Source organism: Acanthamoeba castellanii (assembly GCF_000313135.1).
Source record: "Acanthamoeba castellanii str. Neff unplaced genomic scaffold scf7180000084645, whole genome shotgun sequence".
NCBI lineage: Eukaryota > Discosea > Longamoebia > Acanthamoebidae > Acanthamoeba > Acanthamoeba castellanii.
In genome coordinates this window covers 742,187-754,195 of record NW_004457313.1, presented here as the reverse complement: position 1 = coordinate 754,195, position 12,009 = coordinate 742,187, and the positions used below count along the sequence as shown (strand labels likewise).

Sequence of the window (12,009 nt, the reverse complement as noted above, 5' to 3'; positions counted from 1 at the left end):
GGCCCGGAGGGCGTGGCTTTCTCCGTCATTGCTCTCGCTTTCCCGGTAGTCGGGGTCGTTGTCTTCCTCCTCCTCCTCCTCCTCCTCCTCCTCCCCGCCTCCCCTGGCCCCGCTCTCACCGGCCGCCTCTGTGGTAGATGTGGTACGTGTCCCTGCTCAGCTACGCGACTGTGCCGCCCACCACCCGGCGGCGGCGGCGGCGGCGGCGGCAGCAGCAGCGCGGGTACCGGTTGCGAGGGCGGCGTGGTCGACGTGCTGCAGGGAGGAGAGGAAGTGGATATACTCCTCCAGGGCGGGATCTGCCTCGTCGGCTCCCGACGCCGCCGCCTCCTCCTCCTCGTGCCACTCCTGCATCAACAACGCTGTTCCCCGCCACACCCACCACCCACCCCGAGAGAGAAGAGAGAGAGAAGTTCAGTAGTAGTAGTAGTCGTAGTAGCCATCTCGTACCCTCCTCCCTCTCCACCATAGTGGCATCGGCGCCGAAGTGGGCGGGAGGGGCAGAGCTATAAAAAGAGAGCGGGAGGAGTGTACCATCGAGTGCCGCCCAGTCGATGTCCTCCACCCGGTAGCGCGCTGCCATCCAAACAGAAATACAGACAGCCCACCGCAGAGTCAGCCACATGGCAGGGCATTACACCACGCCATGGCGTGGAGGGGAAGAGGGGAAAACGCTCGAGGCCGTACCTCGGGTGCGGTGTGCGATGGCCTCTTCATCCTCCTCCACCACGCACCCTAGAACCCCGCCTGCTGCCGCCGGGCCTTCGTCATAGTCGTCCTCACCACTCGCAGCCTGCCGAAGATGTGGTTTGGGGGGTAAGAAGATGCGTCAAGGGTGGGATGGGGTGGTGCTGCACCTGGGGACTCTGTATGTACTCCTCATCCTCGTCATCGTCCTCATCTTCGCCGGTGAGGAAGAGGACAGGAGGAAGGCTGGTTCCTTCTTCCATACATGCGAGGAGTGATTTGGATCCAATCTGAAATTTTCGATCAACGGATTTTTTTGCCTTTTTTTTCCGGTTGCGCAAAAAATCTGATTCTTCTTGCGTTTGACTTCCTCACGAGCGACCACCACCACCACCGCGGTTGTAATGGTTCCCCTCAGATCTTGAAGGCCGGCTTGGCCTGGGCGGCCGAAGGGAGGGATGACGAGGCAGGCTTCTTGCCCCTGCCGCCGGCCGAGGCGCGTGCGGCGCCGGCCTGCTGGGTGAGCTTCTCGAACTTCTCTTGGGAGAGGTTGCTGGTGATGTCCCGCTGGGCCTTCTTCGCTTCGATCTGCATCTGGAGTGGAGAGGAGTGGTATGAGTGGCGAGAAGTTGCCCTTCGTGGGGCGGGAAGAGGAGGTGATGGCGGTGGCGGTGGCGGTGGCGATGACGGCGGCGGCCGTCGTATACGACGTGGGTGGGTGGGTGGGTGTATGCACGGACGGGCGCGTACCTGGACGGCCTTGCGGGTGAATTGCTTGAGCCAAATGTTGGACTCGCTGGTGCGGAAATCCTTCTCGCCGAGCAGGTTGGAGAGGATGGTGTAGTTCTTCTTCTCCCAGTTGAGGGCCTCCTTGAAGTTGTCGAGTGTGCTATGCGCGAGTGCGATGCAGTGGCAGCTGCGGAGTCGAGCGGAACAAAGGAGGAGGAGGAGGCGGCGCCGGCGGCGGAGGCGGAGGTATGGGGTGAGTGGTGTGTCTGCCACGGTACCGTCCGAGGGGCGTGGAAGAGAGGGTGGGGTGGGGTGGGTGGGGTGGGGAGTAGGTGAGAGAGGGATGCGGCGTACATTTGGCCGGTCTGCAGGTTCTCCTCGGTGCCAAAGAAGTACTGGTTGCTCTTGAGGGCCTCCTGGTAGTACTTGAGCGCCACCTCGGCACGCCCCATGTCCTGGTACATGGTGCCCATGTGCATCTGACGTGTCACACGACATACGACACGACACAACACACAGCCCAATGCGGACCATCAGCGCGCGCCCCGCCCACCACCAGCTTCATGCGGATGAAAGGCGCGCGTGTGCGCGCATGCGTGGCCGTATCGGGGGTAGGTACCAGGGTGTTGGGAGAGTCCGGGTGGTGGGGTCCGCAGACAAGCGACGCCAGGTAGTGGGCGCGCTGGAGGCACCTGAGGGCAGCCGGGATCAGGGTGTCCTTCTTGAGGTCCCTCGTGAACAACGCCAGATTACCCTGCACCGCACCACCAGCGGAGAGTGAGAACGAGAGGCGGCCGCCGAAAGCTTTCAGCCGCGGCATATGAAAAAGGATAGAAAATAGCTCTTGGTTCGTGTCTTATTTGGTTCATATAGAAATAATATATATATATATATTGGTATATATTATTTGGTTCCGTTTGTGGGCAGTCGTGGGTGGTGGCGGCGGCGGCGGCGGCGGCGGCGGCGGTGGGTAATGCGGGAGGGAGGCAGGGAGGCAGGGAGAGCGTACATAGCTGTGGGCGGTGTCGTGGTGGTCGAGGCCGTGCACGCGCTCATTGATGATCACCATTTTCTTCTGGTGGACCAGAGCTTGCGCTGTGTCGTTGGCATGGTAGTGCACCATCGCGAGATTCCTTCATCCAATGCAACGCGGCGCGCATCCCACCGGGGACCAATGAGTAGACGCTACGGCAGAAATCCGCACCCCATGGGAGAGGGAGAGGGAGAGGGAGAGGAGCACACACCCGTAGCAGAGAGCGGTGTCCGGGTGGAGGGGTCCGTAGACCTGGTGGAAGATGGCGAGGGCCTCGTTGAACAGCTCGAAGGCCACGTCCAGACGCCCCTGGCCCAGGAACACCTTGCCGGCGTCCAGCAGCTGCTGCCCGTCCTTGCTCTTGGGCTGCACACCCACCCCCACGCCCGACAAGCACCGGCCAGCTGCCGTGAGTCTCTCCCCCCCTATCGAGGTGGAGGTGGGTGAGTGTACGTTGAGGTGCTTGACGAGAGGGAACACGTCGAGGATGTCTCTGCGCTTGAAGGGCTCGTTGAAGGACAGCTCGTAGTTGCGCGCCACGACCTGGATGCCCACCTTCTGGCAGAACGACCGCACGCCGGCCAACGACCTTAGTCGCTGGCGGGTGTTCAGCGTCGCCTCGTCCACTCCTGCCACCCGGCGGGAGGAGGAGTGAGAAGGAGAAGACATGCGACGACGACGACGACGACGACGACGAGGTGTGCACATGGAGGGAGCAAGAGCGCGGGCGCAGGTGGTACCGGCAGGGTTCCGTGGGATGACGGCTCCGCCCTTGAGCGAGATGTCGTAGCCGAACCGCTTCTGCACAAGCTGCTGGAGGGTTTGCCACAGCTGCTGCGAGGTGAGGGCGAAGATCTTGGCCTTGGGCAGAGTGGCCAGCGACTTGTGCGCCGTTTCGCCGCCCTTGCCCTTGTTCTTCTTGTTCTTCTTGCCGCCGCCGCCGCCGCCGGTGGTGGTGGTGGCAACTCCGTTGGAATGGCCAGACGCACCATCCGGGGCGGTGGCGTCGTCCTCGAAAGTGTGGAGGTCCACGCCCTCCGGGAGAGCCTTGGCGTCGCCAAAGAGACAATTGAGGAAGTGGGAGATGGCGAAGCTCAGCAGGTGGTCCTCGGTCTCACGCAGATACCGGTTGAACTCATACTTGGCCGCGCGCACGATCATCTCCTGCTCGCAGAGGCGCTGCACTCGCGTGGGTCGACCCCCCCCCCCACGGGTCAGTTCTCCCCTTTTTCCCGTCGCGCGCGTCGTGTGTCGTGTGTGGCTGTCGGTGGATGGGGCGGGGCGGGGGTACCACGAGGAACGGGCGGCCCTTGCAGAGGTTGGCGAGGCGGCCGAGGTAGCGCAGATTGATTCCGTTCCTGTGCATGATCGACGCCAGCGTTTGGCCATCGACGGGCGTAGAGAGCAGGTGCACAAACTCCTCGGCCTGTCCAACGCCCAAAAGAAAAAGAAAAGAAAACACGCGTCAGCACAAGTCGCAGGGCCAAAGGGGAAGAATAAAAATTGAGAGAGAGAAGAGAGAACAACGAACCATGCGGGGCAGGATGCTGTCCTTGAGGAAGGCGCTGAGGGTCTTGACAAGGGCCTCGTCCTTCTCGGTTTCTTCCTTGGGGGCGGTGAGCGTGAAGTTGGCGTGGGCGTGCAGCACGTTGGGGTTGATGGTGATGACGTAGCGCTTGCCGTCCTTCTTTTCCTCCGACGCCGCCGCCGCCGCATCGGCCTCGGCCTGGCCCTTGGCTTCGGTTTCCTCCTCCTCCTCCTTGGTCTCCTTGGTGACTGTGGCGGACGGTTGCTCGACCTCCTCGCTCACGAGCTTCTCGGAACCGGCAGTAGCGGGCTCGTCGTGGATGACCTTGACGGCCGAGGAGAGGTCGATGGTGGTGGCCTTGGCGCTTTCGCCCTCCGCTGCGGCCGCCTCCTCCTTGAGCACGATGGTGAGGTTGGGGTTGTCGCCTCCCTGGTGCTGGAGACGCAGTTCCAGCGCGTCGCAGAAGACCGAGACCAGCTCGGGTCGGAGAAGAGGCTCGCTCGAGGGATGCAGCACCAGCCCCTGCCCATGTGTGGACGACGAGGCGACCGACACGGCCGAACGATCGTCGTCAGCGATCTGATCGCAACCGGTTGTTTGCCACACAAACCAAACCAAAAACCAAACCAAAGGGCCGGTGCGTATTGCCGAGGCAGCTTCGCTCCCATTTGAACGAGGGGGAAGATTGAGGGGGGGGGGGAGATTGAGGAGAGTACGGATTCCTCGGATTGCTGGGTCTCAACGGGTGCATCGCTCCAGTTGGTGTCGAGAGGAGTGGCCCTGCCCAGGTCGATGAGGTAGCGGCGTCCATCCGTGCCGACGATGCCCTTGGCGTTGATGGGGCACGCCAACTGGGCTGGAAGGCCGGTGCACCAGCGACATCACGATGAGGGTTGGGCAGGCGGGCAGGCACCACAGGCCGAGAGAAGCAGAAAGAAAGGCGAGGGAGGAATTGGAGGTGGTGGTGGTGGTGGGGGGGTGAGGCTGCCAGGTACCCGTGTTGCCCGATCCGTCGGTGAGCTCGTGTTCCTTGATGTGCATGTGCAGGGCGGCCTTGCGCATGAGCTCGTGGAACTGCGGGTCGGCGTGGACGGTCTTACCGTTGTCCATCGACCCGTAGGCCAGGTTCGTCTCCTCTCTCTGCAGCACGCCTGCACACCGCCGACGCATATCACCGGCTTAGCAAGCACGCGTGTAGTGTGCACCCAACGCGGGGTCGGAGAATTGGTAATTGGAAGAGAGGGGGGGGGATTTGGAGGCGAGCCCGAACCAGGAATGAGGCTCTGCGCCAGAAGTCGGTAGCCGCGATAGTCCACCACGGCTGTCAGCACTGTTCCGAGGCCAGACACGTCGGCGTCGTTGTACAGCCTGTGGGTGCGCGCACCGGTGGAGGAGTGGAGGTGGTCAGTTCACCGCGAGCAGAACAGGGAGGAGAGGCGTGGTGGGCGTGTGTTCCCACCTGATGCCCTTGAGGTCGTTGTTGGCAGACACGTAGGTGGCCTGTTCGGCGTATTTGTCCTTGTCCTCGTCCTTGATGGCCGCGTCCTTTGTGGTGGGCGTCGGGGGCTGCAGCGGCTTGAAGTCGGGGTCGCGGTGGTCGTAGCAGAAGGAAAAAAAGATGTTGTTGTAGACGAACAGGTGCATGCGGGGTTCCTCGTGCGGGTTGATGGGAGGCACCGCCTGATTGGCGATCGCCCTGAAATGCACCAGCCACCAGCCACCATCCGCACCAGGTGAGATTATTGGGGGGGGGCAACGCCGTGCACGACGGGGAAACGGGTCAAAAGAGGTGTACATACATGGCGCCACGCGTGGCGGCGTCAACGAAATCGTTGTGGACCTTGAGGACAGCACGATCGCGGATGATTCTCTCCTGGACGGTACCGGATGGCAACTCTTTGCAGGCCTGATACTCTTCGTTCCAGTCGCGCATGTTGCCGGCGAAGCTGTATACACGGGCGAACACCGCGCATAACCATGAGCCAATGATCATCATCGCCACCATCGCCATCATCGCCCTTGCCTCGCCTCCCCCCAATGTACGTGTTGCGAGGCACGTGCTCAAAAACGAACAAGGGCACGACGGATCATGATCCAGAGGAGGAAGGAGGCGTACTCCATCTCGGTGTAGAGGACAGCGTATTCGGCGCGGTTCTTGTCGTTCACGTGGGGCGTGTCGAGGCCCACCCACGGGGTGAGCGGGATCGGAACCGGCATGAGCTCGAAAGGGTGGCGCCCGAACTGGCCACTCTTGAGCACGTGCTGGAAGTTCTTCTTGAACTGAGGGCTCACCTAGGTGGTGACACCGGTGCAGTGTGTGAAAACGAAAGTCGCGCGGCAGTGGCGCGGAGGAACGGAGAGGATCCTACCTGCGACAGTACGCCCGACAAGCTGTGGGAGGAGCAGGACTTGGGAGCGGGCTTCGGGTTGAAGGTCGTCTCGGTGCAGCAGTTCACGTAGAAGCCATGGGTCCACGAAGTAATGAAAATGGTCGCACCCTCGAGGGTAGTGACCTGCAGGTAGTAGAGATCACCTGCACACGCCCAAGCCACCGCACGACACCGTTCCACAAAGAAAAGGCGAAGAGGAGAAGAGGAGATGAGAGGAGAAAATCGCTTTGGGGGGGGGCTCGAAAGGGCGCTTTCCGGCGGCTGGCGATCGTGAATGCGCTCGTGGTGGCTGGTGGTGCGGGGGGGGGGGCTGTGAGAACGCACCCAACAGGGCTCGGTTGCCGGGCGGAGGGTTCCAGCCAGCAAACTCGATGCTCTTCACGCACTGGGGCTCGCTTGCGCTCACGCTCGGGTAGAAGCTCTGCAGTGACATGGGAGACTTGAGGTCGACGAGATCCTCGCTGCGCTTGCCCTTGGCGGTGGTGGCCGCCGCCTTGGAGCTGTTGCCGCTTTCGTTGCCGCCAGCCTTGGGCTTTTGCGCTCCGCCGTTCTTCTTCTTCCCGCCGGCGGGCTTGCTCCCCTTGGCAGCCGTGCCCTGGTCCGCCACAGCAGGCTCGCGAGTCTCCTCCTCTTCATCGGCGGGGCAGTAGTGCGAGAAGAGCGAAGGAGAGGGCGTGTTGGCAAAGTTGACCAGATGGAAACTCAAAATCTCCCGAAGCCGCCTGATGTGCAGCAACGACGTCCGCTTGTTGTACGCCGCTGCGATGGCACAACCGGGGGGGGGGGAGCGCGCAGATGTCAGAAAGGGCGGCCCTCCGGCGACAACGCATCGAGGCAAGATACGACTGGGGCGACATCCGGAGGGGGTGGGGGCAAAGTACCCGGCGCCATGACCAAAGAGGAGTCAGGCCTCAAGTGAGGAAGTTCGGACAGTTCGGCATAGTCGTTGATGGGCTTGCCTTCGAGCAGGAGCGTGTAGGAGGTGAGGTCGGAGGCTTCCGGCGTTTCAAAGAGGTACTGCCTCACGTCCTGCACCGTATCCAGAGGACTAACCTGCAGCGACACGCTCCCTCCGTGCAGAGTCTTCACAGAGATGGTGAAGGCCGCCAGCTCTGCGACGAGCCAACACGATCGGAAAGGAAGGTAGGAAAGATTAAGATTAAGATTGGCACATAAATTTGACCAAAAATCGTGCGCGAAAGAGAGAGATAATTGGGAGTGCAGAGGCCAGAGGATTCAAGAGTACCTTTGGTCTCTCCTTCGGGAGCAGCTACGGCATCCTCCGGAGCGACCAGGCTATCGAGATCGGCAGCCGCAGGATTGAGCGAGGAGGCGTCGTCAGTGCTCATGGCGTGTGCTGTGCTTGGTTGATGGAACAACGCTTCTGGAGCAGATGTATGCAGGAGGACCTCTCGAACGTGGAGAACCTGACGAGGCGGAGATGACAAAAGGTCACTACTCTTTTCCTCGAACCTGTGCAAGGCCAAGAGAAAAGAAAGGAGAAAATGCGACTAAAAAGGGGTGTGGCGCCAACACAAACGCAGGCAAACGTTGCAGGCCGCCATGGTGTCGTGCCCGTACGCCCGCTGCGCTCTTTCTTCGTGTGAGCACGCACTACGACACGCGACGTAGAGCAGAGCAAGATGGATGCTGAAGGATCCATGCTGCTCGATCTCCATGATGAGGAGCTTGCAGCGCGGCCGGCAGTACGGTCTCCTCGAGTGGGGCCGGAAAGTGAACAGGGCCAAGAACGGGTACACCTTCCATTCTTCTACGTTTCTGAAATCTGGCTGAATATGGGCGTGGGTGCCAGGTCATCATGTCGGTCGTTTATTGCCAGAACAGGTACCAACAAGGCTCTGTGCATCGTGGTTGCAGTTTTTCTGATGTCCACATTGCTCACTTGCTGTCTCGCCTTTGCTCGTTCGCCAGGCTTGGTGTGGTAAGAACTTCTTCCCATCCCCTACCTCCTGTAGAGCTCACGCTTCGGCCAAAGGCGGCATACAGCGAATCAACAAGCGAACTCAGCCTGTGCGAGGTCTTTGAGCATGAGGAAGATTTCTCTCGTCTTCAGCTACGTACGAAGGCTCCCACCGACAGTTTCAAGAACTCTTTGTGCTTACCCGTTTACCCTACCGCAGTCAAATTTCAAGTGCAGCCGACCTTGATCGTGACAAACAGGTAAGTACGCTTCCCGGACTTAGCAGAGTATGCGCCGCCTGATCCCACCTATCTTTGCAGCTCAGCAGGTCGGTGCGAACACTTTGTTGATGCACTCACGAAAGACGGTACCGTAGCCATCATTTTGATCGCAATCTCGCAAGCGTGGCATATGAGTGATTGACCATGCACGCAGTGGAGAATGAGACACACATCTTCCCCGTCGAGTTTATCAAGTCTAGTGAATACGCTTACGAGGCTTCCAAGCGGAAGATGCTCTTGCTGAAGCTACCCGGCATGCCATCCGACCTTACGCAGCAGGACAGGCTACAGTTTTTCTCATCTCTCGTGCCGCTCGATCAAACGCAAATGGTTCACCGCCACCTTTGTGCTGGTGCAATCATGCATACTCACTCTCTTTGCATGGTAGGTCCGCAGCTTGGGCGGCCTCATTTTCCACCTTCTTAAGAGCAGAGTAAGCCCTCCTCAGCCCTCCACGTGTTAAGCATCGATGCAAGCCACATAGGAGGTGCAAGTAAACCCTTTCATCTCTAGATCGTCAATGAGCTCGAGTCCAACGACGAGCCGATAGCTATAGGCAAGCTCTCGCTGTTGCCCGTAGCGGGCGCCATGCGGATCGACATGGATACGCTCAAGGTATGAGCCTCGCCCATTTCACTGCTGCATATTTCTCACATCCCTTCTACTCCTCCAGGCACTGTCCGTTTTCAGTACCGAAACCCACCCCAGGTACGCCGTAGTACTGCGCCTCTATTGCGTTCGACCCTAATTCTCAACGTGCCACAGCTCGCACGGTATCGGTAAGCCGAAGGAAGGCTTTTCGTTATTCTCGCTCTATCGCCCACATACGCCACTGGGCAAGCGCCTGTTAAGGTATGGTTCTTTCATTATGCGTTCTGTCAGCTTTGTTAAACATGGAGACATCAGGAAGTGGTTCTTGTTGCCTCAGACGACAACCGCGCTCCTCCATGACCGTCTGCAGCACATCGACTACTTGACCCGTACAAGAGACGGTGCCACGCTGCAGGAAATAGGCACTGTGGCGGCCAAATATATCAAAGACGTCCCGCGGCTCCTCACAAGGTAATCTCTGACCTAGCCAACAGCGCCCGCCTTGGGACCACACTCACATGCACGGCCAGAATCCAGGCGGCCTCTTCGTCTGTTTCAGATTGGACAGGTCTGTTCCAATCTTTGATCGGGTGTATTCGAATCAAGGAGCTCTGCGAGCCACACGAGCTTCGTTTGTTCAAGCAGGTAGCCTTGTAACGTGCGCAGCTTATGGACAAAGCGTTCGGAGCAAACTAACACTCTTTCAGGTTGTGGCGAGCTTCAACGAGCCCCTCTATGATTTGGTGCATACGCTCGCTTCAACGATAGACTTCGAGGCATCGAAGGAGTTCGGCCGTCTCACCATCAAGGAGGGTGTGTGCCCCTCACTGGACGAGCTGCGGTACGACGACATTTTCGTGCTTTATCCCGTTTTTACCTTTCTTTTACCGCACTAGGAGCATCTACCAGAATCTCGACAGCTTGCTGGTACGTCTGGACCCGACATGCTCAAGTGCAATCTGAGTGTGGCGTCAGAGCGGGTGCTAAACCTCATCTTCATTCAGACTTCGTTTGCCAAGGAAGAGCTAACCACGCTGGCCAGTCCGTTGGTTACGAGCCTATCGATCGTTTACTACCCCCAGGTAACACATCGGCCGGTAACCTTGTTTATGCACTTGGCTAACTCGCGCAAGCAGGTGGGCTATCAAGTGGTCATACCGCAGAGACCTGACGTGGCGCTAGGCGAATTGGTCAAATGCGCCACTCTCGAGTATCAGGTACTTTGCGTCTCATGCTTCACAGTCGCGTCCAGACCAGATTTATAACAGCGCACAGTTTCACACGACCAAGTACGCCTATTTCAAGAACAGTTTCATGAGAGAACTCGACCAGAGCGACGAACTCGGAGGTGCGTCCTTTCTCAGCCGCAACGGTAGTTCCTATCCGCTCACTCTCGCATCCGGCGCACAGACATATGGGGAAGAATAACAGGTACTGACTAACAGCCAGAGAAAGCGATCGTCAAGCTAATTGTGGCAAGTAGACACGGAGACTTCGCTCATCCTCGCCTTGGAGGCCATGGTTGTTGCACAAGTGGCTCAGCTCTCTGAAGTGGCAAACCTTGTAGCTGAACTGGATTGGTAGACACCCCTCGCCACCCAAGCACCGCATATGAACCCACTTATTCGTGAGTTTTTCCCGCCCCAGCATTGCTGCGATGGCCTCGTGCGCCAACCAGTACAAGTGGTGCGCGCCGACACTCTGCGAATCAAACTGCATCCGCATCAAGGTACCTTTTATTTGCTCCCGCCAGCTGCCGCCGAAGGCTAATCTGTCGGTCTCAGAATGGGCGCCATCCTCTGCAAGAGCTGTGTGACGATCTAGGAACATTTATCCCAAATGACGCGGAACTTGGTGGTGCGATAAAACCCAAACATCCTTCGCCGTGTGCGATTAGCCAGCTGACTAATGTGGCTGTAGGGGACGACAGCCACGTGCTGCTCCTCTCCGGTGCGAATGGCTCGGGGAAATCAGGTACCCCTCATTAATGTGAACGGCCATTAGTACTTGTGTGTGAGACGGATGTTCTAAGCGCCTTCCTTTCAGTGTATCTGAAACAAGTGGGGCTCATTGTCTTCTTGGCTCACATCGGGAGCTTTGTACCGGCTGATGAGGCCACGATCGGACTCACGGACCAAATTTTCTCCCGCATCTACAGCAGGTACGTCCCTCTCTTGAGGGCCGGACAAGTAGTATGCACACTGCTTATTGTCTGTCTCCAGAGAAACGGCATCAGTCCAGGTCTCGAGCTTCATGATTGGTATGGCTTGCCAACTTTCTTTTGGCGGCATCACTAATGGGTCGGTCTGGTGAAGATCTCAACCAAGTGGCCGCCATGCTGCGCCATGCTACGGGCCGGTCTCTGCTGCTTCTGGACGAATTCGGCAAGGGGACCAACGTCGTTGATGGCGTGTCGGTACTGGGCGGAGCACTTCACCATCTGCTATCGCGCGAGGAAACCCCCAAGGCCATCGTCAGCACTCATCTCGGCGAGTATTTCGACAACCAAACCCTTCTGCCGGAGACCCGCGCCCTCTCCTTCGTGCACATGGACGTCTTTGTCAAGGAAGATGACGCCCAACGAGATGTCGTCTTTCTGTACAAGTACGCCCTTCCCTCCACTGCGCCATCCCTAGCAGCAACCGCCAAGCCGGCAGGCTTACGTACGCCTTCCCCATTTTCTCTCTCCGTCATTAGGCTGAGGCCCGGCAGCGCGAGACAAAGCTACGGACACTATGTGGGGCAGCTCTCCGGGATTCCTCAGGCCGTTGTGGAACGCGCAGAAGCCGTCAAGGCTCTCCTCGCCGCGGGCCAACCCGTGAGGCCGCTCCACGCCCCCGGAGGGCACA

At 59.2% G+C, this 12,009-nt stretch overlaps 2 protein-coding genes across 2 annotated transcripts; one reads left to right on the top strand and one right to left on the bottom strand.

Annotated features, from left to right (window-relative positions):
- Positions 1–1,101: 1,101 nt before the first annotated feature.
- ACA1_094400 (tetratricopeptide repeat domain containing protein) lies at positions 1,102–7,716 on the bottom strand (the record flags this gene model as incomplete). Its single annotated transcript, XM_004334835.1, has 22 exons — positions 1,102–1,281; positions 1,438–1,603; positions 1,771–1,895; positions 2,036–2,108; positions 2,157–2,170; positions 2,426–2,549; positions 2,661–2,815; positions 2,903–3,078; positions 3,190–3,628; positions 3,741–3,875; positions 3,981–4,499; positions 4,694–4,833; positions 4,973–5,128; positions 5,248–5,345; positions 5,437–5,543; positions 5,773–5,923; positions 6,094–6,269; positions 6,347–6,510; positions 6,692–7,126; positions 7,249–7,396; positions 7,421–7,479; positions 7,614–7,716. 22 exons carry the CDS (start codon positions 7,714–7,716, stop codon positions 1,102–1,104), a joined length of 3,843 nt encoding a protein of 1,280 aa, XP_004334883.1.
- Positions 7,717–8,047: 331 nt separating this feature from the next.
- On the top strand, positions 8,048–11,982 carry ACA1_094390 (MutS domain V domain containing protein; the record flags this gene model as incomplete). The annotated part of the gene is made up of 19 exons (XM_004334834.1): positions 8,048–8,121; positions 8,375–8,445; positions 8,724–8,899; positions 9,083–9,184; positions 9,243–9,277; positions 9,335–9,421; positions 9,452–9,549; positions 9,729–9,805; positions 9,868–10,001; positions 10,057–10,087; positions 10,165–10,242; positions 10,297–10,377; positions 10,436–10,508; positions 10,839–10,889; positions 11,081–11,134; positions 11,207–11,321; positions 11,383–11,420; positions 11,476–11,823; positions 11,873–11,982. 19 exons carry the CDS (start codon positions 8,048–8,050, stop codon positions 11,980–11,982), a joined length of 1,833 nt encoding a protein of 610 aa, XP_004334882.1.
- Positions 11,983–12,009: the final 27 nt, after the last annotated feature.